The 27,352-nt window shown below is 46.2% G+C and overlaps 1 protein-coding gene across 2 annotated transcripts in view; it reads right to left on the reverse strand.

Moving 5' to 3' along the window:
- Positions 1–27,352, reverse strand: part of PHIP (PHIP subunit of CUL4-Ring ligase complex) — a 2,061,705-nt gene that overhangs the window by 1,689,249 nt on the left and 345,104 nt on the right. For both annotated transcript variants that reach the window (XM_078648101.1, XM_078648100.1), the window contains exon 16: positions 26,219–26,347. In XM_078648101.1, the coding sequence (XP_078504227.1) occupies positions 26,219–26,347 (129 nt within the window). The remainder of the gene's footprint in view (positions 1–26,218; positions 26,348–27,352) is intronic.

Here is a 27,352-nt window from a genome sequence, read left to right on the forward strand (position 1 = left end):
GGAGCCCGATCGAAACAATACCGTCGAACTGGGTGAGGATTAAGCGCCGAAGGAAATTCTGTTCCAAACCACAGGGCAGAAAACACATCCGAGCCCGATGGCGGAAAAAAACCAATCTGGGGATGGAGCCGATGCCCATGCACAATGTGGTTCAAAGGAGGAGTCCCCTATCTCGTGACTTCCAGAGAACTTTTCAGGACAACAACAAACTGCAAACATCCGGGCCCAACACTAGGTGGCGATCTATGCACAGTGTGCAATCTGCAGCTCATATGCCTCAAACTTTTTTTTATAGACATATATTTTTTTAACTTTTTATTAATAATAAAACATACAGCATGGATACACGAACTATGAGGAACAATATTTAGCAGTAAAAAAGTTACAAATGTTACAGAGTGAAGCAGCCTTGACACCAACTGTATTCACATTTTGTTTGATTATTATGAAATTACCATCAATGAGGATAGGAATCTCAGTTTGGAGGCCGGCCTGAAGGGTCAGAAAAAAGGGGGAGGGGAGATCCGACTCTGCCTGTCCCCGGGTCCCACCCTGCTGCCTCTGTTGTGTCCTCCCCATCTCCCACTTCCAGCCCATAATAGTTCATTCAGGGGGACCAGATTTATTTTTATTTTTTACTTTTGAGAGCAGCCTCTTGCCTTGTAGGTCCCTCTTTCTGCCCCATATACATACCTATGGTGGCTTTCCACTCCCCGAGAGTGGAGAGGTTTGGGGCTCCCCAATGATGGGCTTTGTCCCTTTTGGCCACTGCTTTGTGGATCACTACCACCGTGGCTGTACGCAGGTTGGGCGGAAGGGTCCCCTCTTCCTGTACCGCCAAAAACGTATCTAAAAGGTGGGGATCCAGCAGGCTTGCATTTTGTTTAAAGAATTCTGCAGGTAGTCCATTGGGGCGCAGGGGTTTTCCTGTTTTCTGCTTGCCAGTGGCATCAATCACTTCTTCTAGGGTCAGCTCCTTTTCTAACAAGTCCTTGTCTTCCCAAGAAAGTGTGGTCGTGTCTATTGCATCTAAATACTTGTGAATTTGGGTGGCATCTGCTAACTGCCTATCTCTGTATAGTTCTGTACAGTACTGGGCAAAAGCATATGCAATGTCCTGGGCTTTTGTTTGTATCTTGTCCTGATCATGTACGACGGCTACCCACCTTGTCTCTTTCTTTTTGGCTTAGCCAGGCCAAGAGCTTTCCTGCTCTATCTCCCGCCTCGTATAATTTGTGTTGGGTGGCCTGGATTTGGGCTTACGCTTCTTGATTAACCAGGGCCCTGTATTCCCCTGTGTTATCTCCACCTGTCTAGTGTGTGCTGGTCGGTCTCTGGGCCTATGTCCCTCTCTAGCTCCAATAGCCTAAGCTCCAGGGTTTCAACCGCTCGGGTCTCTTCTCTCTTTTCATTTGCTAGAATATTGTGTGCCCTGTCCCGTATCACCATCTTGGAAGCTTCCCAGAGGGTGATTGCCGATGCCACTGATCTCTTATTCTCATAAAAGTATAGCTCTGTGGCAATCCTGATTTCGTTTGCGATCTCTCTGTCCCGTAGGGCCTGAGTCTGCATCCCCGTTGATCTTTGCCCGCTCTACCTCCTCTGTCAGGTGTGAGGAAGAGCTGTGCTCTTCCATCTGGGACCCCTGGGGGCATTCCTCCATGCCCTGGGAGTGTTTGTGATCACCATTTGTGTTAAAGAGGGGATCTGTGCATGCTGCACTGCACTATGAGGGATCAGTGCATGCTGCACTGCATCTTACTGCACTGTCTCTTCCCCTTGCTTCTTCCTCTTTTTTTCCTGAGTGCCTTCTCCTTGATTTTGCTCATTCTCAAAGATTTGTCCTTGCTATTTACCTATTATTTTTTTTAGTGTCTTCTACTTGCTTTCCCCACGTTTTAATTGCTTTCTCCTTGCTTTTAACTCATTTTTCACTTTCTTCTTACCATAGTTTTTGGAATGCTTTCTCCTTGCTTTTCCCTCATTCTCACGGCTTTCTCCATGTTTCCCCCTTTTTTGAGTGCCCTTTACTTGTTTCTCTCCAGTTTTCAAGTTTTCCCCTTGCTTTTTTTTTGAGTGCCTTCTCTTTGCTTTTCCCCGTTTTCACTGCTTTCTCCTCGAGTTTCACCAGTTTTTTAGTGCCTTCTCCAAGCTTTTGCATTTGTTTTAATTGTTTTGAACTTGTTTTTCATTAGAGTGCTTTCTCTTAGCTTTTCTCTGTCTTTCCTCATTGGTGCTCCAGCCTGCCATTCGTTTTCTCGTCTAGCCTTGCCAACTGGCTCCCAGCAACCCTCCTTCCTCCCAGGACCTAATTAGTGGAGGCCGCAGCACGACCCCATTGAGCAGGACACAGGCCCAGCTCTCCCGTGCTACTGCAATGCTCTTGCACCTGCTTCCACTTGCTTCTCATTTTTTCTGACTGCTTTCTCCTTGCTTTTCCTTCCTTTTTCACTGCTTTCTCCTTTCTTTTCTCCCAATTTTTCTTGCATTTTTCTCTTCTTGCATTTTCATCATTTTACATTGTTTTTCCTTCCCTTCCCTCGTCTTTTGAATGCTTTCCTTGCTTATCCCTCGGTCTCATTGCTTTCTCCTTGCATTTTCATCCATTCTCACTACTTTCTCTGTGCATTTTCCCTCATCCTCACTGCTTTCTCCTTGCATTCCCCCATTCTCATTGCTTTCTCTGTGCATTTTCCCCAGTTTGAGTGCCTTCTCCTTGCTTTCCCCACGTTCCCATTGACTGATCAGGTCACTTCTGAGCACTTAGCAACTCCAGCACCTTGAGACACTCACAGGTGATTTGCCACGCTTTATAAATCCTTGATTGATTGACCGATTGAAATGATGTAGACATGACCAAAAGACTGTCAGCTATTTGCTACAATGGGCTCATGTTGGCCACATGGACATGGAAAGAACATGAGGAAATACACACTGCTCTGAAGGCAGAAAAAATGGGTTATGAAAGCAGGGGTTACCCCCACAAGTTCCAGATAATGCAAGCTCCATGAATGATGTACTTCCATCTAGAATGAGGAGGGCAGAAATACATTCAAAGGTTGGGTGGTACATTAACATAGGGGGCACTAAGGAGACATGGATACGAATGGGAATATGGGTTTGAGCATATGTCCACACTACTTCCATTCCACCCCTTTAAATAAATATTACCTGTGGAAATCATAGACACTCAAAGTAATCTCCCTTAGAGTGAATGAGTGACTTCCTGGCATCTGCAGGCACTGCAATGAAGGTGACCGGTATACTGCTCCTGACGTCCCATGGACTCCGAAAGGCTCAGCAACACAGGTGGTGGCTCTGCTACTCCCTCTAGGCCATACTAGGCCTCTCAGTAAGTTTGAGGCCAGTATCCCTCCTGGTAACCACTGGAGCATAACCCCTGTACACTGCACCAACTTGCCATTGCCATGGCCTTTTAGCTCTGTCCTCCAGAAATCTTCAGGCTACAAGAAGCTCCAGCATCTCTTCCTACCAAGATCTTCGTCCTCACAGCACCCTCTGCACCGTGGGCCTGCATCTTTGGTGTGCTACTAGAGTTCCTCTTGTGATGCTGTGCTTTCAGCCTGTGGATCCTCAAGGGTCTTCCTGGGCTTCAGTGGGCACCCCTGCTTGTTCAGGCCTGGTCTGACTCCTGCACTGGGTGAGGACCTTGCTCGTCCCCAACGCTGCACCTTCTTAGTTTCCCACGTTTGTTACTGCTGCCAAGGCTTGTTGGTGCTCTCGCGGGACACTGACGACCCCCCCTCCCTGCCCCCCCACCCCACTGATTCTGGACCTCAGAAATGGGACAGTTTGTGAATGGCTACTGGTCTTCCACAGCGTAGCCTGGTCCTCATGGCTGCAGTGACAAGATCCCAGTCATCGCTCCTGCAGCTTCTGTGGGCATTGGTCTTTTGGTTCAACTCCCGACTTCAGTCGCAGTTCGCATTCCACTTCTTTAGTATATGGTCTGGTCTCCCTCTGGAGACCTCTGTGCATTTGTGCCTACTTACCGGTTTACATTTGAAATATTGTGTGTATTTTGTTGATATCTCCAGGTAGGTGATATGCCAATTTGTTAGTGAGTGTGTAAAATAAATACAACTATTTTTACAACTACACTGTGTGGATTAGTTCTGGTAAAACAAGCTGCTTAACACTCCTTCTGGACTAAGCCTGATGGCTGCTCTCCAAAGCTGTGCTTTAAAGTGAATGTATTTGTTGTTCATTAAATATTAACGTTGTGTATTCAATACATTACTTTCATTTCTTTATTCCTTGTGTTTCAACAATGTGGTAATTTCCAAAATAATGCTCCGATGCATTTCGGGCAGGAATCGCCCTTTCTCAAGGAGCCCTAAAATTCAAAACAGCAATAGTTTGCTACATAGCCCATCATCATAACTAAATACATGCAAAACGATCATATCCAACATTTCAAGAATTTAGTGGGTTTTAAACCAAAGTAAGGAAGAGCGTTTCCTTCGCCCATTTTCGGAGCTACATCACACAGGATCCACTGCTGATCATGTCACATATTACATCATTCATGACATGGTCAGTGACATCACTGATGACATCACTGATGACATCTCAAATGACATCACTGATGAGATCACTGATGACGTCATCCAGTGACTGTGTTTCTGTGAAGTTTAAATATGTTTTACATATTGAAGAATGAGTAGATGTATAAGTGTCTGGACGAAGGATTTAGTAGGTGCATGACTGAATGTATGAGTGAGTGATTAAATGTGTCTCACTGAGTGCATGGGTTAGTGACTAAACTGTCTTAATTTGTGCATCATTATGTCTGTTGTTCTGTAAACTGCTGCATGTGTTGATCATTAGCTATACGAGAGGCTATATGTGTTATTAATTGGTTGCCCGAGTATTTCTATGGCAGATTGAGTTTGTGTGGGGGTGGCTGGAAGGTGTGTGACTCTATGCATAGATGTGTGAGCAGTTTATTCACTAGGTGTATGAGTTCAAGACTGCATGTGGAAACAGCTACATGGGCAGTTGACTGTGTGCATCAGTGTATTGATGAGTGAATGGATATCTCAATGCTACATGTCATAGTAAGTACATATGTTAAACACAGTACATGTGAGAGTTGGCATATATAAATAACTGTGCATGAGAGCCACTGAATGAGTGAGTGGTTGTATCGATCATTGTGAACTTGTATCAGGGATTGTATAAGAGAGTAAATATGTGTTAGTATATGTTTCAATAAGTAAGGTGTGTTTAACTGTATAGTTGAAGAAATGGAGGTGAGATTGTTTCTTTGCATGACTGACTGGGTGTGTGAGTAACTCCATGGATGAGTGGCAGTGTGTGAGTGTCTGTATACACTGAGTGTATCTAAGGTTATATTAGAGTCTGAAGAGGTTTATCGTATTAGCACAAGAATGATGTCAAATGAAATGTCATCAGTGATGTCATCAGTGATGTCATTTGAGATGTCATCAGTGATGTCATCAGTGATGTCACTGACCATGTCATGAATGATGTAATATGTGACATGATCAGCAGTGGATTGCGGGTGCGCGATATATAGTTAGTGCAACTAACTATATATGGAATTTCAATGGTTTTGTGTGAGTAAAATAAGGTTTTTTAAATGCTAATTCCTAACTATATATGGTCTATAACCTATGGTTTTTTCAGTGAATTTTCAAGGTTTTGTAAATGCTAATTCCTAACTATATATGGTCTATAACCTATGGTTTTTTCAGTGAATTTCAATGGTTTTTTAATAGCAAATATCATAAGCTGTCGAATGTCAAGTACGTGGTAAGTGAAAACATTTTCGTGTTTATGCACACTGATCTGCTTTGAATGGTGCCCCCCCCCCTCATTTCTATTAGGAGTACTCTCTCTTTGCAGATAGTGAAAGGTAGTTAACGCAGGCCTTTGCCCCCGTTGTAATCCGTCGTGCCTGCTTCTCTCTCCATTTGATTGATTGTTATCCAAGTATTTACTATTTTAGAATTAGTTCTCTTTGGTTCATTCTCTATTTACAAACAAACACAGAGTCGCAATACTCTGTTTAGTCTTTGCAGATAACGAAAAGTCGTGTAAAAAAAAAAGAAAAGGAATCGAGCAAAATCAGTAGGCCACTAATGGGATCTCTTTTTGACCTCGCTAAAATAGAAACATTAGGAACAACCCCTCATGACAAATACAAAACTAGTGAGATGAACTGAACTCCACACAATGATGGCTGCAAAACAGCTCGGCTCCGCCACCCACCCCGCCCAAAATAACGATAAAGAGCGGCTGCCATGATTGGTTGCGGAGCCACGACGGAGCTACGAAATGGTGCTGCTCTCATGCTAACCCCAGCTTCAGTCTGAAACATCCAGAAACACTGTAGACTACCAATTCGATCAGTTCCGGTAGCGCCCCAATGTAACCCGGTAGAGAAGAACTAGCCCTCCCCTCTTTGACTAATGGTTCTTGTTGCCTGTCCCTTCTGTTGTCATTTAACAGAACTATTTAGCCTGCTGAAAGGGGTTGTGTTTCGACCGCTGGTTGGTGGAGACATTTTGACTATATTCTGGACCTGCGTTGTCGCGTAATGCGTCATATGACGCGCCGCGTTAGCGCATCCGGAAGTCATCCGGGGCGCGCAGCGCGTAACGTAAGCATAACAAGTCAAGTGACTTGTTAATAAAACTTTTCATTGGTTCATTTTACTTTTCTTATTCTAATGATGAAAGCCTTGGTCATATCACCTAAAAATTACGCTTTTAATTACTTCCGAAAATAATTTTTTCTTAAATATATGTTATAATGCTCCAGGCTAATGTACTTTCCCGGAAATTTTACAACTGTCCTGCAAGTAAAATATATTCTTTTTTCGAGAAAAAGAGCGTTTCTTCGTCCCATGACGGAGCCGTTGAGCAAAAGAGGGTCGACCTGCTGTCTTAGTCGCCGATACGCCTGAATATGAGATTCTTATCGATCACTTTATGTTGCAGGAATAGAAAACACAACAGCCCTTGACCATTTATCTTTACTGCGTTCCTTCGTATTATACCTTTTACCCTTCATGTAATTGGTCTGCTTTATTTCACTTGCCTTTTAATGATTCTAAAACAGTGACTATTATTAAAAACTTTACCAATGTATATACTACTACCATGTTTTCTTTTAAAAACCTTTATTGTGAAAATTTCATTATACAAATACGAGCCTATAACCACGTGGGCCTGCCACGGAGCAAACTGTAATCGTATATGATGAATAGACATTTACACTGTAGAGGAACGTAACGGGCGGGCCATTAGGTTGCAAGAACTAAGGTGTCTAACAGTTACGGAATCGGTGGACGTACATTTTATAATTAAAATACGACAGGGCCAGTTACAATAAAATTATCTAGATATACATTTGCGGGCAAGTACCATGGGTGACGTTAATTCGAACTTTCAACAGTACAGTAATCAATAACACATCAGAACTTAATATCAATAGGGATGTCGAAATATTCAATCAATTCTCGTCCCCGCCCGCCATGTGCTTCAAAACTGCATACGTATCTCGTGATTTCAAGGTTCTGCAACCAGTACACAACAAGGAGTTACGAGTCCCATTTATTCCGGCGCCATTTTGGGCGAGGACGGGCAGGTCCAGGATATAGTCAAAATGTCTCTACCAACCATCGACTATGATGATGTTCACATGCTGTATTTATTAGAGTAACACTCATCTGTCCACATGAAATTAATTTACCACAATCTAAACATGTCATTTTAATCTTTCCAAAGTTCTTCTAAATATTTGGGACCGTTTCCCTTGCCTCTGAAGCTCTCAGTGCCACTTCTTTGATGAATGTACTAGCAGGTCAGGGGTTCTCCTCCAAATCTCTCTTTTATGCAGCACTATAATTAATTGGTGCCACCTCTCCATATGACGATGCATGGTATAGTTACCACAACTATATTTTTTTTCGGTTCCTCTGGAGAGTTCATCGTGGCAGATGAAGCGTGTAACGTACCGGGCATTTACCTTTTTTTGCATGTACAGGAAAGGAAAAAAAAAATCGAGCGTCCAAGTTCTAAGGTGTCCCAGGGCCATTTTAGTGGACCAGGCCCAAATCCAAAGAACAGGCCGCCATTTTGAGAGTCCTCTTGCAGCCGCCTGTCGCTGTAGCATCAAGAGCAGCCGAAACTCAGCTGAATGGCAACTGAAACGGTAAATGGGCGCCCCACTACATTTCAGCATTGTAGGATGACCACACCAGTACAGCAACTTGCTAGACATCACCTCGGTGCCATCCGGATCTCGGCGCCCCACTGCAGATGAAGAGCCTCTCAACTATGAAACCACCACGGTGACATCCGGATCTTGGCGCGTTGTGCTGCCTTCGGCCTATTCGCACATCGGTCCGCTACTGACGCCATCTCACAGGCTAATGGGGTGACCCACGCCGAGTTTCAGCATTGTAGGATGACCACACCAACTTGCTAGACATCACCTCGGTGCCATCCGAATCTTGGCATCTCAACGCCTAGTGGTATCTTCCATACAGAAAATATTGTTACGCTGCCTTTGGCCCCATTCGCACATCAGTCCGCAACTTAGACATCACCTCGGTGCCATCCGGATCTTGGCATCTCAGCGCCTTGTGGTGTCAGTCAGAAAATATTGTTGCGCTGCCTTTGGCCCCATTCGCACATCAGTCCGCTACTGACACCATCTCACAGGCCAATAGGGCGCCCCACGCCGACTTTTACCATTGTACGATGGCCACACCAGTGGCACAACTTGCTAGACATCACCTCGGTGCCATCCGAATCTTGGCATCTCAACGCCTAGTGGTATCTTCCATAAAGAAAATCTTGTTACGCTACCTTTGGCCCCATTCGCACATCGGTCCGCAACTTAGACATCACCTCGGTGCCATCCGGATCTTGGCATCTCAGCGCCTTGTGGTGTCTTCTACTCCGAAAATATTGTAGAAAATATTGTTGCGCTGCCTTTGGCCCCATTCACACATCAGTCCGCTACTGACACCATCTCACAGGCCAACAGGGCGCCCCACGCCGACTTTTACCATTGTACGATGGCCACACCAGTGCCACAACTTGCTAGACACCACCTCGGTGCCATCCGGATCTTGGCATCTCAGCGCCTTGTGGTGTCTTCAAATCAGAAAATATTGTTGCGCTGCCTTTGGCCCCATTCGCACATCGGTCCGCTACTGACGCCATCTCACAGGCCAACGGGGCGCCCCACGCCGACTTTCAACATTGTAGGATGGCCACAGAAGTGCGACAACTTACTAGACACCACCTCGGTGCCATCCGGATCTTGGCGCGTTGTGCTGCCTTCGGCCTATTCGCACATCGGTCCGCTACTGACGCAAACTCACAGGCCAACGGGGCGCCCCACGCCGACTTTCAGCATTGTAGGATGGCCACACCAGTGCGGCAACTTGCTACACACCACCTCGGTGCCATCCGGATCTTGGAATCTCAGCGCCTAGTGGTGTCTTCTATTCCGAAAATATTGTTGCGCTGCCTTTGGCCCCATTCACACATCGATCCGCTACTGACACCATCTCACAGTCCAACGGGGCGCCCCACGCCGACTTTCAGCATTGTAGGATGGCCACACCAGTGCGGCAACTTACTAGACACCACCTCGGTGCCATCCGGATCTTGGCGCGTTGTGCTGCCTTCGGCCTATTCGCACATCGGTCCGCTACTGACGCAAACTCACAGGCCAACGGGGCGCCCCACGCCGACTTTCAGCATTGTTGGATGGCCACACCAGTGCGGCAACTTACTAGACACCACCTCGGTGCCATCCGGATCTTGGCGCGTTGTGCTGCCTTCGGCCTATTCGCACATCGGTCCGCTACTGACGCAAACTCACAGGCCAACAGGGCGCCCCACGCCGACTTTCAGCATTGTTGGATGGCCACACCAGTGCGGCAACTTACTAGACACCACCTCGGTGCCATCCGGATCTTGGCGCGTTGTGCTGCCTTCGGCCTATTCGCACATCGGTCCGCTACTGACGCAAACTCACAGGCCAACGGGGCGCCCCACGCCGACTTTCAGCATTGTAGGATGGCCACACCAGTGCTGCAACTTGCTGGACACCACCTCGGTGCCATCCGGATCTTGGCGCGTTGTGTTGCCTTCGGCCTATTCGCACATCGGTCCGCTACTGACGCCGCCTCACGTGCCAACGGGGCGCCCCACGCCGACTTTCAGCATTGTAGGATGGCCACACTAGTGCTGCAACTTGCTGGACACCACCTCGGTGCCATCCGGATCTTGGCGCGTTGTGTTGCCTTCGGCCTATTCGCACATCGGTCCGCTACTGACGCCGCCTCACGTGCCAACGTATTTTCTCCGCATTTTACACCCTATGCCGCATAACAGGTCATGTGACTTGTTTATAAAACTTTTCATTGGTTCATTTTACTTTTGGTTTCCTAATGATGGAAGGCTTGATCATGTGACCTAAAAACAACACTTTTCATTGGATGAAAACTTTTTTTTTCCCCCAAACGATGAAAGCCCCACCTTGTTTCTGGATGTTTCAGACTGAAGCTGGCGTCAGCATGAGAGCACCACCATCTCGTAGCTCAGTCGTGGTCATTCCGCGAGCAATCATGGCAGCCGCTCCCCACCAGAAGCCTGCAGGAGTCGGAGCCCCCAAAACTTTTGATGAATTCTCAAGGCGGAGGGGACGCTTTCGAGAATGGGGTCCAAGACCTAGCAGACAAGCGTCCGATTTCCAAGGTGTCCCAGGGCCATTTCAGTGGACCAGGCCCAAAAAGGAAACAGCCTGCCGCCATTTTGAGAGTCCTGTGACAGCCGCCTATCGCTGCACCGCAAGAGTGGGCGCAACTCAGCTGAATTGCGGCTTTTGACACAGTGGACCAAAAACGGACGGAATGGCAACTGAAACGGTAAAGGGGCGCCCCACTACAACAGATGACACTCCACCTGGAGAGGCCCGTTCACCGCCTCCCCCGGGGCGCCCCGCGCCGTTATTCGGAGCAGCATTGTAGGATACCAAAACCAGTGCGGCAACTTACTGGACATCACCTTGGTGCCATCGTTCTGCTGCCTTGGAACTATTCGCGCAACAGTTTGCTACTGATGACCCACCCCCCGCGACGCCCCATGCCGTTATTTGCTGGGTGGCAACTTACTAGACATCACTTTAGTGTCATCTAGATTTCAGCGCGTTCTGCTGCCTTGGAACTATTCGCACCACAGTTTGCTACTGATGACCCACCCCCCGCGACGCCCCACGCGGAAATCTGGACGTTGTGCTGCGTTGGGACTATTCGCACAGCCGACCGCTACTTCGTTGTTTTTCCCTAAAAATGTTTATATGTTATTACTATTTTTGTTTTCTTGTATATATTTATAAATTATTAAAGTTTTATAATCTTACTACTTTGTCGGAGTGCTATATATTTTTAATGTGACACATAATTGTAAAAACTTTGATGTACAAAGAGTCATCCCTGGAATCTTCCGCTTCAGGCTCGGTCCCCTCCCCAATCACAATACAGGATGGTTTTCAGATAATAGCAACGCTTCTGCTGTGACGGATCTCATCGAGTGTGGGCCTTGATCTACTATAACTCCTTTGAAGAGGGGTGATTCTTTACAGCTGTGGCCATAAACTACATCTGCAGGGCTAGCTGATACCCTAGGACCAGCCTGGACAATCGGACACAGAGGAAAAGGAGTGTCAGAGGGTGCGGTAGTGAATAGGGCGAAAGGGAGGTGTCGGGCGGGCGCAGGGTGTGATTCTCAGGGAAGAGCAGCGCAGATGGGGGGAGGTTTATTACCCATGCATAAGACAGAGAGCGGGGGTGACCACTGCCTGGGGGAGATGCTTGCGAGGGTGGGGAGCCATGCTAAGGATCGACAGCGTGCACAGAGTGGGTCTGGTCAAGGCATCTAAAATGGCTGCCGTGCACGACAAAAGTGTGGCATTTGAAAAAAGACAAGATGGCGCAGACAATGTTTTTCAACACTTCCTGATTTCCTTCGAATCGAACGTTAACAGACGTTGGGGCATATTACCAAAGTTAAGCGATATTTATCCCTAACGATGCTTAGCAACGATTTTTTTACCGTTGCTATTATCAAGGTTTATCGGAAATACGATAAAAAACGACCGCAATGCATTAATATCGCTGAAAACTCAGCGATATTCATGCATTACCGAGCTAATGCTCTTAGCCATGTTATCCACCTCCCATTGGATAACATGGCTAAGAACTGCTCAGGGCAGGTGGTAGCTTTTGGAGATATTCGCGCTTATCTCGAATATTTCCAAAAGTTGATAATAGGAGATAGCGATGTTAGCGACTGTTTCCAGTCGCTAACATCTTGGCATGCCCACTTTGCATGTCATTAGTGATAAATATCACTCACATGCAAAGTGGGGCCCAAGATGGTCGCTATATTCTACTAGCCGTCGCTAACTGGTGTTAGCAACAGCTACACATATAATTTTATCTCCGCGAAGCGGAGCGCTGTTACAGATATATATCTTGTTTCTGAACGTTAATTTCTCAAAATGCACTGAAGCACATATATTGAGACCTAGCAAAGGCACATCGGGCTACCAGTCCCTACAATTTTGCCAAGTTTCGTGCAAATCCATTCAGCTGTTCGATCCTACCGAGAGACAAGATGGCGGCCGCTACGGACTGTTTGGAATGTTTACAGACACCGGAGAGCCAATCAGCTTCGCTTCGCAAAGCTCCGTAACGCGAAAAGTACGCGAAGCGGTGCGCTGTTACAGATATATATCTTTTTTTGAACGTTAATTTCTCAAAATCCACTGGAGCACATATATTGAGATCTAGCAAAGGCACATCGGGCTACCAGTCCCTACAATTTTGCCAAGTTTCGTGCAAATCCATTCAGCTGTTCGATTATTATTATTTTTATTTTTTTTTGCCCCGCGGGGCCCTTTTAAAACCTCCACATCAAACCTAGGGGGTGAGCGACAATGTACTATGCCCCCTTATGGTCATTTGCCCCTTCGCTTTGGCCTCCTCTTGTCTCTCGATCCTACCGAGAGACAAGATGGCGGCCGCTACGGACTGTTTGGAATGTTGACAGACGCCGGAGAACCAATCAGCTTCGCTTCACAAAGCTCCGTTGCGCGTAAAGTACGCGTCCTGGGACGCTGCCAGGTCCGCTGTTACAGATATATATCTTTTTTTAAACGTTAATTTCTCAAAATCCACTGGAGCACATATATTGAGACCTACAAAAGGCACATCGGGCTACCAGTCCCTACAATTTTGCCAAGTTTCGTGCAAATCCATTCAGCCGTTCGGGCTAAAAGTGAGGCCAACCGCCCTATGGAAAACTCAATGTTAAAAACACGTTTTGGGACCCCCCTTTTTTCTCGGCCCCCCCTTGACGAACCCCCCCCAAATTTTCAAGGGCTGCTCAGAAACAAAATGTGCCATTTTCCTGAGAATTTCAGCCAATTCCGTCCACAAACGCCAAAGTTATTAGACATAGAATTTTCAAAAAACCCATAGAGAAAAAATCCTAACTATATATACCTACTGGCGACCGCCAGTAGGTAATATGGATAAGTTACTTACCTGTAATCCTAGTTCTCTTCCAGGGGTATCCTCATCAAAGTCATAAGCACTGAATATTCCCGCCCATGTGCGGGACCCCGGAAACAATATAAAAATATATATGTATAAAACACATATATCTCGCTCCACATATATGTATGTACATATATCATTTTTCTCACATCAATGCAGCCCCAAAACTGAGGCTAAACAATGCAAACACATATACATGAACTGCAATTAGTAAGGAATCAAAAAACACATTAGGTCAAAAAATCCTTGAACTTTGTGTTTTAATGAGTCAAACCACTCATAAATCCTGAAAAATTGCTTATAAATAGACATTGTTAGCCCTCAGGCTGCATTGCAAAACAATATTATAGAAAATGAAACCATTTTCACAATAACTGGCACCGTGCCTTTAAGGCAGCCATGACCCCAGGCTTCCCATCATGCCTCAGGGGTGACAGTTAGGTCAGTTGTTCTTTGCATAACCCTGAAGACAGGGCTCAACCACAAGATTGAAAACAAAACAGTACCAAATCTCATTTACCTGGGGAGGCGGGTGGGTTGCTTATGACTTTGATGAGGATACCCCTGGAAGAGAACTAGGATTACAGGTAAGTAACTTATCCTTCTCTTCCAGGGGATCCTCATCAATAGTCATAAGCACTGAATAGAATAGCAAGCCCATCAACCACCTGCAGGTAAATGAGAAGTACATGACCCAACCAATCATAACAGCCAAAAGAAATTCTAGCTGTTAAACAGATTCCTCAGGGAGGCCTGGCCCACCTGGGTATCTGCTCTCGTGTCAGAATCTAGACAGTAATGTCTGGTAAATGTATGGACAGACCTCCAGGTCGCCGCTTTACAAATCTCAGACATGGGCACATCCTGCAGGTAAGCCGCCGTGGCTGCTCTACCTCTAGTAGAATGCGCCTTAGGGGAACCCCCTAAAGTCTTCTGTGCCAATTGGTAAGCAAGCTTGATACACGAAACGATCCACCTGGAGATAGAACGTTTCGAGGCTGCATGACCAGTCCTGATCGAACCGTAGTTAACAAACAATTGATCAGAATGTCGAATAGACTTGGACCTGTCCAGATAGAACTTTAAAACCCTTTTCAGGTCCAGAGAGTGTAATGCCCCCTCAGCTGGAGTAGAGGGATTAGGAAAGAAAGTGGGTAAAGAGATAGACTGATTGACATGAAAATCTGATACCACTTTAGGCAGGAAAGAAGGATGCGTTCTAAGCACCACTCTGTTCAGATGAAAAACCGTATACGGTTCTTTAGTACATAGGGCCTGAATTTCGCTCACCCTACGGGCTGACGTAATCGCTATCAAAAAAGCCGCTTTCCAGGAAATATGCTGTAAAGAAGCTTTATGAATAGGCTCAAAAGGTGAACCCATCAATTTTGATAGGACTAGGTTCAGCTCCCAAGGCGGAGCAGGAGGCCGAACAGGAGGATACACTTTCTTTAGACCCTGCAGGAAATCTTTTACTGCAGGAAGCTGAAAAAAAGAAGTTTGTGAAGGTGATCGCCTATAAGCTGTAATAGCGGCCAAATGCACCTTAATGGAGTTAAACTTCAAACCTGCTTTAGTCAGGTACAACAAGTATGGGAGAACTGCTTCTTCCTGACTTTTTACCGGATTGTGACCATTCTGCATGCACCACATATAGAATCTCTTCCACTTGCATGCATACGAATGTCTAGTGGAAGGGCGTCGTGCTTCTTTCAGAATGGCCATGCAGTCCTGTGGCAGCCCTAGATGGCCGTACTGTATGACCTCAGGAGCCAAGCTGCCAAGTTCAGTGACGGAAGGTTGGGATGGTGAATCCTCCCGTTCATCTTCGACAACAGGTCCTGCCTGCATGGAAGCCTCTTGTGAGGAGACACTGATAGGTGAAGTAGGTCTGTGTACCACCATTGTCTCGGCCAGTCTGGGGCAATCAGGATCATCGTTGTGCACGAGTGGTTCAGCTTGCTCACCACCTTCGGGATCAGCGGAAGGGGTGGGAAGGCGTACACAAACAGCCCCGACCAGTCCATTAACAGAGCATTCCCTCTCGTTCCTGGTCGATAGAACCTGGAGGCGAAGCTTGGGCATTTGGTGTTTTCGTCGTCTGCGAAGAGATCTATTGAAGGACGACCCCAAGACTGGAAAATGTCATCTAGCACTTCGTCGTTGAGAACCCAGTCTTCTCTGTCTTCGAAGTGCCGACTTAGAGCGTCCGCCCTCACGTTCTGCTCTCCTGGGAGGTGGACTGACTGAACAGACAACTTGCGAGCTAGAAGCCAATGCCAGATGCGCTGAGCTTCCAGAGACAGAGTCCTTGAGCGTGTTCCTCCCTGCTTGTTTAAATAGTACATCGTGGTGGTGTTGTCCGTCTGTACTAGAATCATTTTCTCCTGAAGCGAGGGAAGGAACGCTTTGAGAGCCAGGTGAACCGCTCTCAACTCCAGCAAGTTGATATGATAAGTGCTTTCCTTGGGAGACCACAGACCCTGCACTTGTAGGGGTCCCATGTGCGCTCCCCATCCTTGCAATGATGCATCTGTGATGATCGTTTGTGTTGGAGGCGGTTGATAGAAGAGAACCCCCATCTGCATGTTCTGTCTCTTTGTCCACCACTGGAGGGAAGATTGAGCAACCTCCGACAAAGTGATCCGATCGTCCCACTGATCTGAGTGTTGGTCCCATTTGTCCTCCAGATCCTGCTGAAGAGGATGCATCCGAAGTCTGGCGTTCGGCACTAGGAAGATGCAGGAAGCCATCGACCCCAAGAGCGAGGCTATCTTCCGCACCTTCTGGGACCTGTGGAGAAGAACTTGTTGGCACTTGAGGGCTATCGAAAACTGTCTCTCCTCCGAAGGAAACACTTTTCCTACTTCGGAGTCTAGCAGAGCTCCTAGGAAGTGGATCCTCTGAGTTGGTTGTGATACAGACTTGTTGAAATTGACATGTAGACCTAGACGTTGACAAAGTTCTATGCATGTCTTGAATTGATTCCTTACATTGCCTGGAGTTGGACCTTTCAACAGCCAATCGTCTAAGTATGGGTATACGAAGACTCCCCTGCGGCGTAGAGCTGCCGCCACCACTGCGACACACTTGGTGAACACTCTGGGAGCCGACTTCAACCCAAACGGGAGGACTTTGAACTGGTAGTGAGAGGTCCCCACCCGGAACCGAAGGAATCTTCTGTGATCTTGCCGTATTGGAATATGGAAGTACGCATCTTGAAGGTCCATCGAACACATCCAATCCCCCTGCCTGAGATGTGGATATATCTGATGAAGCGCCAACATGCGAAACTTTTCTTTTCGTACATGCAGATTGAGTGTTCTCAAGTCCAGAATGGGCCTGTATTCTTCCTTCTGGCCCTTTTTTCTGACCAGAAAATACCTCGAGTACACTCCTTTCCCCCTTTGGGACACCGGAACTCTCTCGATGGCTTCTTTCTCGAGGAGTGTAGCTACTTCTGCTTTTAACCTTTGTAGCTGGTGACTTGATGTTGACATCGGGGAAACGTGCGGAGGTAGACGATGGAAACGAAGACAGTACCCATTCTGCAGCATAGACAACACCCATTGATCTTTGGTGATGGCCTGCCACTCTGTCCTGTGATGCGCAATGCTTCCCCCCACTGGAGTGGGTAACGGCGCTGGGGGAAGTGAAGACTCATTGCTTCTGCTGCGCTTTATTGAAGTTGTTGCCTTGGCGCTGATTTCCATTTCCCTTGGAATTGCCCTTGCCTTTGTACTGTGTCTTTTGCTGGCCCTGCTGGTTCTGGCCTTTCTGCCATTGAGGGGTTTGAACCCTCTGCTTCGAATAACCCTTGTTGTTCGAACGGAATTTCTTCTTAAATTCCTTTTTCTTCTCGAGTCCCACCGCTTTGAGAGTGTCCAACTCGGTCTTCATCCGCTGCATTTCCTCATCCGCACTTGCCCCAAAGAGAGATGTGCCTGAAAAAGGAAGGTTCAGGATTCTTGCTTGAGCCTCCGGTTTTAATGCTGTGAGGCGTAACCAAGATGTTCTCCTTGCTGTAACTCCGTGCACATAGCCATGTGCCGCCAGAGTTACCCCATCTGCTACCGATCCTATAATCTGGTTGGAGACTTGACTGCCCTCCATCAGAACCTCCTCAAAGTCCTTTCTGTCTTCTTCAGGGAGCTTTGCGGTAAATCTCTGAAGTGAGTCCCACAGAGACCTGTCATACCTGCCGAGCAGGGCTTCCGCGTTAGAAACCTTGAGGAAAGAGGCTGAGGTGTTACACACCCTTCTCCCCCATGAGTCCTGCACCTTGCTATCCTTATCCGGAGGTACCGTGGATGAGGAAGCCACCGCATTGGATTTTCTTGCCGCCGTAATGATCACTGAATTTGGCGGGGGATCAGCTTTGAGGAACAGAGGATCCTCTTCCGGAGGACGATACTTTTTGAGAATCCTCGCTGGAACGGACTTCACCGTTGCCGGAGTGAGGAAGACTTCATTCACATGTTCCATTATACCCGGAACCAACGGCAACAACGGTTTGGGTGCTGATCTATGTTGCAGGGTTTCGAATATGACAGTCGTCTTGACTTGTGGAGCTGTCATCGGTACTCCCAGTTTCAGGGCTCCCCTGCCCAAGATATCTTGGAACGAGAAAATATCCTGAGTTGGAGACACTCTTGAGCGTGGACTGTTAGTAAGAGTCGGGGAGTAATCCCTGTGAGATCGTGTTCTCGACGAACTCTAAGAACTACTTGTCCTCCTGGGCCTAGTTCTTCTGCTAGAACGCGTCTTGGAACGAGATCTCTCTCTGTGACGAGAATGTCTCTTGCTTGAGTGTTTAGAACGAGACCTTTCTCTGCGAAGAGGTTGGTCTCGATATCGCTTTAGGCGCTCCGCCGTCTCCTTGTCCTCTGCCCAGTGGTGAAGAGGTCTATTCCACCTTGGGGAAAGATGAACAGAAGGAGACTTGTGGATGGGATCCTTCTCAGGTGTACGCGACCGTTGAGGTCGTTCCGTTCGATCCTGTTGCGATCTTGCAGGGGATTCGGACCTCCCCCTATTAGATGCGCCGCTCCGTCCATCCGAGGATCTGCCACTCCGAGATGATGAGGATGATGAGGAAAGACTCACCAGAGATCCAGAGGGAGACCTTGAGCGAGATCTTTCTTCTGCAAGTCTCCGTCTCTTGGCGGGGGGATCCTGCACTGGTGATTGTTCCACCTCCGCAGCCGATGCTGAACCTGGAGAACCCAACTGTGGCTCTAGGGCATGAGTCTGGACTAGCAAGGCACTTCCCTTGTCCCGAACCACCTCCTTTGATTTTGTAGGAGTAAAGTTCTTTGTTTGCGAAGAACTTCTCTCCCTGGATCTTTGTTGATCCCTCGACGGTGGTTGTATCGACGCCGAGCGCCGAGCAGGAAGACGCTCCCTCGACGTCGACCGTGATTTCTCCGTCGACCTCGGGTGGCCATGGCTGTCCTTCGACGTTGAAGGCTGTCTGCTCGACGTCGATGGAGGCTGTTTCGACGCCGATCGCCGTTGACTTGATGGCGACTGGGCGTGCCTCGACTCCAAATGCCGCTCCGACGTCGAACGCTCTCGTCCAGGCGTCGACGTTGGCTGCATCGACGTCGACCGATGATGTGTCGACAGAGGCTCCCTCGACGTCGAACGACCATGGCTAGTCGTCGACGGAGGATGGCTCGACGTCGAGCGTCGATGGACCGACGTCGACGGAGAATGCCTCGACGTCACAGCATGACGATGCTGTTTCGACGTCACACGGCTCGCCGTCGAGCTCTTCCGCTTCGACGGCGACCTGTCCCTCGACGCTGACTGAAGCGGAGGTACCTTCGATGTAGACGCTGAAGACATCTTCTTCGTCGCCGTCGACTGCTTCTCCAACGCCGATCCCGACGTCGAATGTGAACCAGTCGGGGCTCCTCTCGACGTCGACCGCGTCTTCCGACTTTTCTGCTTCTTGGGAGATCTTCCTCTCTCAGAAAGCCCATAAGCTCTAATCCTCTCTCGATCCTTAAGAGTCCTGGAAGATAAAACCTGGCAGTGTTCACAGGTTTTAGAGGAATGAGAGTCTGGTAGGCACAGGATACAGACTGAATGAGAGTCAGTCTTTGCCTTTTTCCTTCCACATGAAGGACAGTTGTTGAAGAGAGAAGGCATCTTTGACAGGAAAAATACCTTTTTTAAGCACAAAAAGTGTTCAAACAGCACTCTATGTCTAAAAGACGTCGAGTGAAGTCAAAAATTCTAGTAAAAGCTGAATATTTTTTGACAGAAAGTCAAAAAGAAAAGGAGCCGTTTCACCAGGGTCCTGACTGAAGGAGCCGGAAAGAACAACTGACCTAACTGTCACCCCTGAGGCATGATGGGAAGCCTGGGGTCATGGCTGCCTTAAAGGCACGGTGCCAGTTATTGTGAAAATGGTTTCATTTTCTATGATATTGTTTTGCAATGCAGCCTGAGGGCTAACAATGTCTATTTATAAGCAATTTTTCAGGATTTATGAGTGGTTTGACTCATTAAAACACAAAGTTCAAGGATTTTTTGACCTAATGTGTTTTTTGATTCCTTACTAATTGCAGTTCATGTATATGTGTTTGCATTGTTTAGCCTCAGTTTTGGGGCTGCATTGATGTGAGAAAAATGATATATGTACATACATATATGTGGAGCGAGATATATGTGTTTTATACATATATATTTTTATATTGTTTCCGGGGTCCCGCACATGGGCGGGAATATTCAGTGCTTATGACTATTGATGAGGATCCCCTGGAAGAGAAATATATATATGTCTATATATATGTGGGGCACATATAATATATTGTTTCCGGGGTCCCGCGCATAGGCGGGAATATTCTAATGCTTATGACTATTGATGAGAATCGAAGCAATGCTCTCGCAACCACAAAGCAGTGTAAATACACAAAAAACAGTAATAACAATGAAGAAGAAAACAACAACAGATCTTTATGTTCTTAAACTTTTCCAGGACGTATATTGCATCCACATACAGCCGACACGTGTTTCGTCGTGTTCACAAAACACGACTCTTCAGGGCTGATAAAATAAAACAACATATGTATAGTGTATTTTGCTTTAGCAGAATTTAGTATTACAGAAGTGCACGGTAGTGATCGTGGGTTTCCATCCACGGGTATTGTGTGTCTAGCATAAATATTTGTGATTCAAATACCGTGCACATCTACATGTCATTATGGTGGTGAAAGTGCAAGACATGCGTGAGGCAAACCATAATCATATGTATAATGGTTGTAATGCAGGGAACCGCGTCACCTGTTGTCTCATGCTCACGAAGACCCGCGTCTGTGAAGGAATCAGGGTGCAAATTGTGTTTCTTGCTCCAAAAAATAGAAGAGAAGTGTATCGTGCTCAGTGTTAAAAACAAGGGTCTATATATATATATAAAGTATGCACAGTGAACACCGGGGTGCCACTTGCAGTCACCTTCCTCTATAGCCCTGCCTACCTGGGATACACAAAACCCTGTCTGGGATGGTGCTGGCAGCGCCCCTGACAGGAAACCCTTTGTCCAAGCACTCCTCGCTGGAGGCTATGTCCAACTTTAACCGGGGTTACAGGCTACCAACATGTCTTCTCCCTCTAGAGGGGTGGAATGCTACCCCGTCGCCAGAACTGGCGAGGGGGTAGTATTCCAAAGCGTATGACACCTTACACGACATGTTTAGATATTGTCAGACCAAAGTTACCATAACCGCGAGGATTATAAGGCACTTAAAAGTATATGGTCTGACGCTATCATGGAAACGGCTAAGGGATAGATCCCGAAAGCCGCAGACAGGCTCAGCTCATGCCAGAGCACTATCTCACACGATTCCAAGCACTCTGCCTTCAGGATTGTTAAGGCCTGCCATAGGAGTGACTGATAGGAAATCTGTGTGCCCATTTTAGGTTTAGATATAGGTATACTATATCTAAAGCAAAGGGTGATTACACCACCTTGCCCCAGCTGTCAAGCAGCCAGTTGTGTCTATTTAGTTAGTTAGCCCAGGGGTGGCATAATACATGCTGCAGCCCCTGGGAGACTTCTGGGTGCACCTCTGCCCTGGGTACAGGGACTTGGAGAGGGCCCAGTGCCAATTCAGTACCTGGGTACAATTTGGAATAGAGAGAACAGCTAGGCTGTGGGTCTGATTAGCAGGCCCACAGCCAGGGAAAGTCGTAAACCAGTGAAGCAAAAAGCAAAAATCTGGGTGATCATAGGATTGCAGACCCTACTCTCCTACACCGAGAACACATGAACTGTGGACAAGCTCTGGAAATGGCACCAGACCCTGCCTGCCTGATGCTGTTCCGACAATTTCAAGGACCCAAATCGTCCAGCAGCTATGCCTCTTCCCAAAGCCTTGGAACCAGTCAGCATCTCACTTGAAATGGAGAGGTCACTTGTCTGCAGGCACCGGCCATGTCTGCCCAGTATGCCGCTGTGCTGACCACCAGGTCCACAGAGGAAGCAGCACCCCAGGAGAAGGACATCGAGGTTCCCAGAGGACAGCCCCGTCTCCCCAGCGAGTTTCAAAATGCTAGACTCTCCAGGAGCCCTTCACCAATACCCTGGGTACCAGAGCCCTTGTAGAAGCCAAGACTTTTTAAGTGTCCAGTACAGACACCGACCCTGCCATGAACGACATACCGATGAGGGACATCAGCATCACGAAGGCCAGCGCAGAGAGTGGCCCTGCTGTCATGTTTGCCCTCATCACAAGGTCGACCACAAGAAGCAAGAGTCTCCAACAAAAGTGACCGACCTGACAAAACACCTCTGCATCTAAGCTGACCAACAGCGCCCCCTTGCTAGTCCCTCTCAAGAGCGGAGCCACCTCTTTGAGTTCTGCCAAACTATTCTCCAAGTCCCCACTTGCAACTTTTTTCTTGTTAAAGATTTCCCCATTGGCTTTACCATGTAGTATTAGAGGCTACCATCACGATCAGCACCTGTGCACCCGGACAAACCAGAGCAGGTCAAACCAAACTGCTGATGGTTCTATGGACCTTGGCCCCTAAGCACCATAAGCCCAAGAGACAAACCCTAACAACCGTCTGCAAGTATACCTATGAGGTGTACGTTTCTCACATAGGATAACATTACTATGTTTGAGCTCATGCCTCACATCTGACCGCTTTTGCTATGCTACTGTTTTTCTGTAAAAACGATAACTTTAAAAGTACTGATCTGATTCCCATGAGTGTGGTGTCTAAATGAACATAAAATATGTTATTTTTCTAAATTGGTCTCAAATGTCTTTGTTTGCGTCTCATTTAATGACTATGTATACAAAAAATGCTCAACAATCTCCTCTGAAAAGCTTAAAACTGCTTTACCACACTACCACAAAATAGAGCATGTTGGGGGCATGCCCCTGTAAACCAACAAGAGTCGCCCGGACTTTCTGCACATTGTACCTCATTTTGGTACGCTATATAGAAAGCCAGCTTACTACACATACTCAATTTGAATTCCCACCAAAAAAGTCTAGGAGGCAAGACCTGGAAAAGGAAATCTGAGGTGTTAAATTATGAGTATTTGGAAAAAAGAAAACTCCTCTGAATAAAGATCTACAGGCAGGGAAATCATGGAAATTTACGTCATGGGTTGTTCTAAAATCTTTATAAAATGGTATCTGAAATCCAACAACCAAATCCCCAAAATCTTAATTTTTAAATAGGTAAATCATGTTTGAGGAGTCAAAGCCTAAAAATCCACATAGTATTAAGATGCTCCAGCCGGCAGCAATGTGGCTACTGGCTTACATCTTGACACATATTTCAATCTCTACATAATAATACATTGTTCCTTTACTTGCTAGCACTTTATCCAAATACATTATGATTTTATATGTGGTACATTCACATCATACTACTTCAAACAAATAGAGGTTTTAGTATGGTAATAAGTTACCTGTAATTGGAAAAAGTGAAATCTTTTGTTTTTAGTTATTTTATGTTTACATCAAACAACAAGTAGTAGTACATTCTTCATATACATTACATGGTAGGAAGTACATTATTACTTCAGAGATTGTGCTCGGGTGAGCTATCGGGTGCAAGCATCATATCTCCAGCGAAAGGGGGCAGTCTCAAGAATAGGGCCCCCAATAGAAAGCCAGATAACTGAACCAATATAGGCAGCTAAGGGACAGGTGCCGCACTGCCTGGAGTGTTTATTGTATTTCACCCATAAGTTGCACTCTTCTAATGACCAGCTACCAATTGGTCATACATTGTAAGAGTAATGAAGCTGAACTCACTGTAGATCATAAGTGGTATTGGGAACACAGTTCAAGGGTCTTAGGAAGACAAAGCATTGCGTATTTACACATTGAACGCCGAATGCCGGACACCTACATGCCTTCGTAAGTAGTTGTAGCACTGTGTGAGTTAGTGATCAGCAGGGATGTCCCATTCACTGTTATATCAGCTAACACCCTGTACACTCTGGCCCGGAGCAGCTGTGTGCGAGGCATGCGGGTCCGGATGGATCCATGAGTATGCAAACTGTGCCTGTGTGCACTGGCAGGACTGATCAGGGGTGCAGATATCACCCTGGCAAATGGCAATGTCAGTACCTTCCATGCCAGTCTAGACTGTCTGCTCCACCAAACGAGTTTTATTAGGAGGGATCTGAGACAATCAAGGAAAGATCTAGCCAATGGCATTGGGTTTTCCACAAAAAGGTAATGGGCAATACGAACAGTTTGGCTATGGCCAATTCCCCAGCCAGCCAACAAAAAGGCAGCATGGATCAGGGCTTCCAGCCACGTGACGGACCTATTGTAATTTTCTTGTCAGAGATCTGTGGTGTCTCTCCTGGCCCAAATGCTCAGGTACTTGACGACAGAGTCTGCCCACATCAGAAGGAAGTCCAAGGCAAAGGGATGGCAGGGGTCAAGGGAAGGCCACAAATGTGTCCCAATTCACCATGATACCAGTCAGTCGACCAAATTGAATAAACTCCAGCAGGACGGCAGCTAGGTTATGCACAGGTTCTCAGACTTAGACCATGACATCTTCAGCAAGCATGGAGACAATGAGGGGTGGAAGTGAAATTCAGACCGCGCTCCACATTATGCTGTCGGATTAGTGCTGCCAGGGGCTCCATGGCAATCGCGAACAGCACCGGGGACAGCAGTCAGCCATAGCACATATTGTAACTTTACAAACAATACGTATCAGGGACCGAGGTTTAATACAATTAAAATCATCAGTTCTCCGTCTGTCTGATGCTGAAGGTATGTACACCTAAAGTGACATAATGAAATGGTGCATAACTCTCTATCACTGTTAAGACCTTTGTTAAATGTCCGCAATCTACCCCGAAAGTTTCTCTCAATCTAATTTTCAAATGTAAATTACTACCTCGTCTGTTCCACTCCGAGAAACGTTATGGGGGAGATTTTTCCCTGTTATATTACATACTATTGGCTATTGTTTGACGGGATTTTGATGGCCCTGGTATGGTCTCTCAGTCTTTTTTCAATTTACTAATTGTGGATCCCACATATTGGGAGCCACATTCACGAATTACTAGATAAACACAACGTTTAGTACTGCAATTAACAAATGACTTAATCTTATAACTTTTGCTTTGTCACTGTCTGCGAAATCTTTAGTACCATCTTTAGTACCCTCTAATTCAAAGGAAAAATACAGATACCTCAATGTGGAAACTTCGAAAACTCCTATCATTTATTTTCTTCCCAGGATTCATAAAAGAGGGGAGATTTCTCCAGGGTGTCCCACTGCATGAGGGATCGGCGCTCTCACAGAAAGAGTCTTGGAATAGACAGCCATTCATCTGGCACTGAGTTACTACCCTTGCTTTTTATGTATGGGATACAAAAGACTTATTGAATCAAATAATAGCTGTACCTTGGGAGAACGACTCCTAGTTACCAGGGATGAATCTTTCTTATGGAATAGGACATCAGAATTCAGGGAGTTACAGTGTCCCAGGTAACGTCATGTACTTTCAATTATCTTTAGTACACAGGTACAGTTACTACAGTCTCAGAAAGACGCTCAGCCTGGGGCTTCCATTTAATGCCATCCACAGTCATAAGAAGTCTACAAAGGGTCAGGAGAGACTAAGTAAACTTCTATCCTATCCATGAAATAGGAGAGGCGGGGAGGCAAGGCCGAGAAATGGTTCTATTAATATTTTGTTGTATATCAAGCAATTCTTATCAGCCATTGAATGCATACTAAGATCATTCTTTGCAATTGAATGGAAAGACTGGACCCATAGAGTAGATAAATGTAAACCTGCCACTTCTCAAGCAACAGTCTTAGCATTTTTCTTTTGGTCATCAGACAACTACCCTAGATCACCCATCCAGTGCTCCCACAAGGTAGTAGGCAGATTAAGGCCATTCCCAACCAAGATGGAGTAGATTTGGGGTACCTATTTATTAGATGTATTAATGCTACAAAAAGAAAAGCGACTAATACATAGGAGTTAAATCATCTTGTCTAAATTGGGATACTGTCTAACACCCCAAAAGGCCGCAGGGATAAACAAATAGAATATAGGATTTCTTCTCATACTACCTTATCATACTTGCTACTGGAGCCAAATCCAAATATCAGAAGATGGCCATGCGAGTCTGTACATGCAAAGTGCTGACCATCTGGGGAGCATTTACAGTCAAAAACTGCTCCATGTCCTTGACCTTCAATCTGCAAAACAATAAAGAAATTATATGTAATTAGAAAAGAATACATTGGGCAGTACAACCCTTAAGCCTGAGAAAAGTGCACTGGTAAACTTTTAAAAGAGGGCTTACAATTTTTTCCACAGTGAAGGGAAAAAAATGAAAACCTAGCCAACTAAAATGAAAAGGTAAAACATTTACATATGAAAATCCCACTTCCTTAAAGGCAAACATAGCACTGTAGAAAAAAAAGAACTAAAACGAGTATTTATATCGTTTGGGAAACCAGCAGACATGGAAGAGACCTATGCAGGGCACAGTGTGTTTTCACTCCTGAAACGATAGGAAGTGACTTTCTGAAATAAGGACAGTGACTACTAGCAAACAACTGTGGTTGGCTGTTGAGTGCACAGCACGGGTGCTTATGGAATACATGTACATTTTTAACATGTATGTCAATTTGTAACATGAATATGCTCAGAATCTTGCATGAGAAAGACAGCAGTCTGCTACTTTACAAATTGATGCTTTTTAATGGAGCTGGAGAGTGTTCTAAACTATCGATGGCTTTGAGGATCATGAAAATAATCTTCATCCTGAATCACTCGTATATTGCACTGGAGTTCACAGAGAAGGATAGAACTGGCACCTATACAGCAATAAAAAATTGTTAGTAAATATTACTTACCTGTAACCCTAGTTCTATTCATTGAAGCCATGACCACTAAATAGCTGCACAAACACATGGGATCAAGGCACTAATTTGTTTAAAAGGTATACTACTCTTAAGAAAAATCAATTTTAAAATCATCCTGTAGTCGTAAGCTCGGCTAATTTTTAGGTCTCGCGCATGCCTTGCAGTGCGCAGCACTGCTTGTGCAGTGAGAGACCTCTTGTAGGGGGTTTGAAAACAGACCTAGGAATCGCACACGCTTGTGCGTATGCTCTTCCTTTTGGCCCACTCTATTGGCCTTTGCGTGAGACTTTGTAACAAAGACAGCCCGCAATTAGCCCAAGGCGGGCGCATTGC

This window comes from Lissotriton helveticus, chromosome 6, assembly GCF_964261635.1.
Source record: "Lissotriton helveticus chromosome 6, aLisHel1.1, whole genome shotgun sequence".
NCBI classification, from domain to species: domain Eukaryota; kingdom Metazoa; phylum Chordata; class Amphibia; order Caudata; family Salamandridae; genus Lissotriton; species Lissotriton helveticus.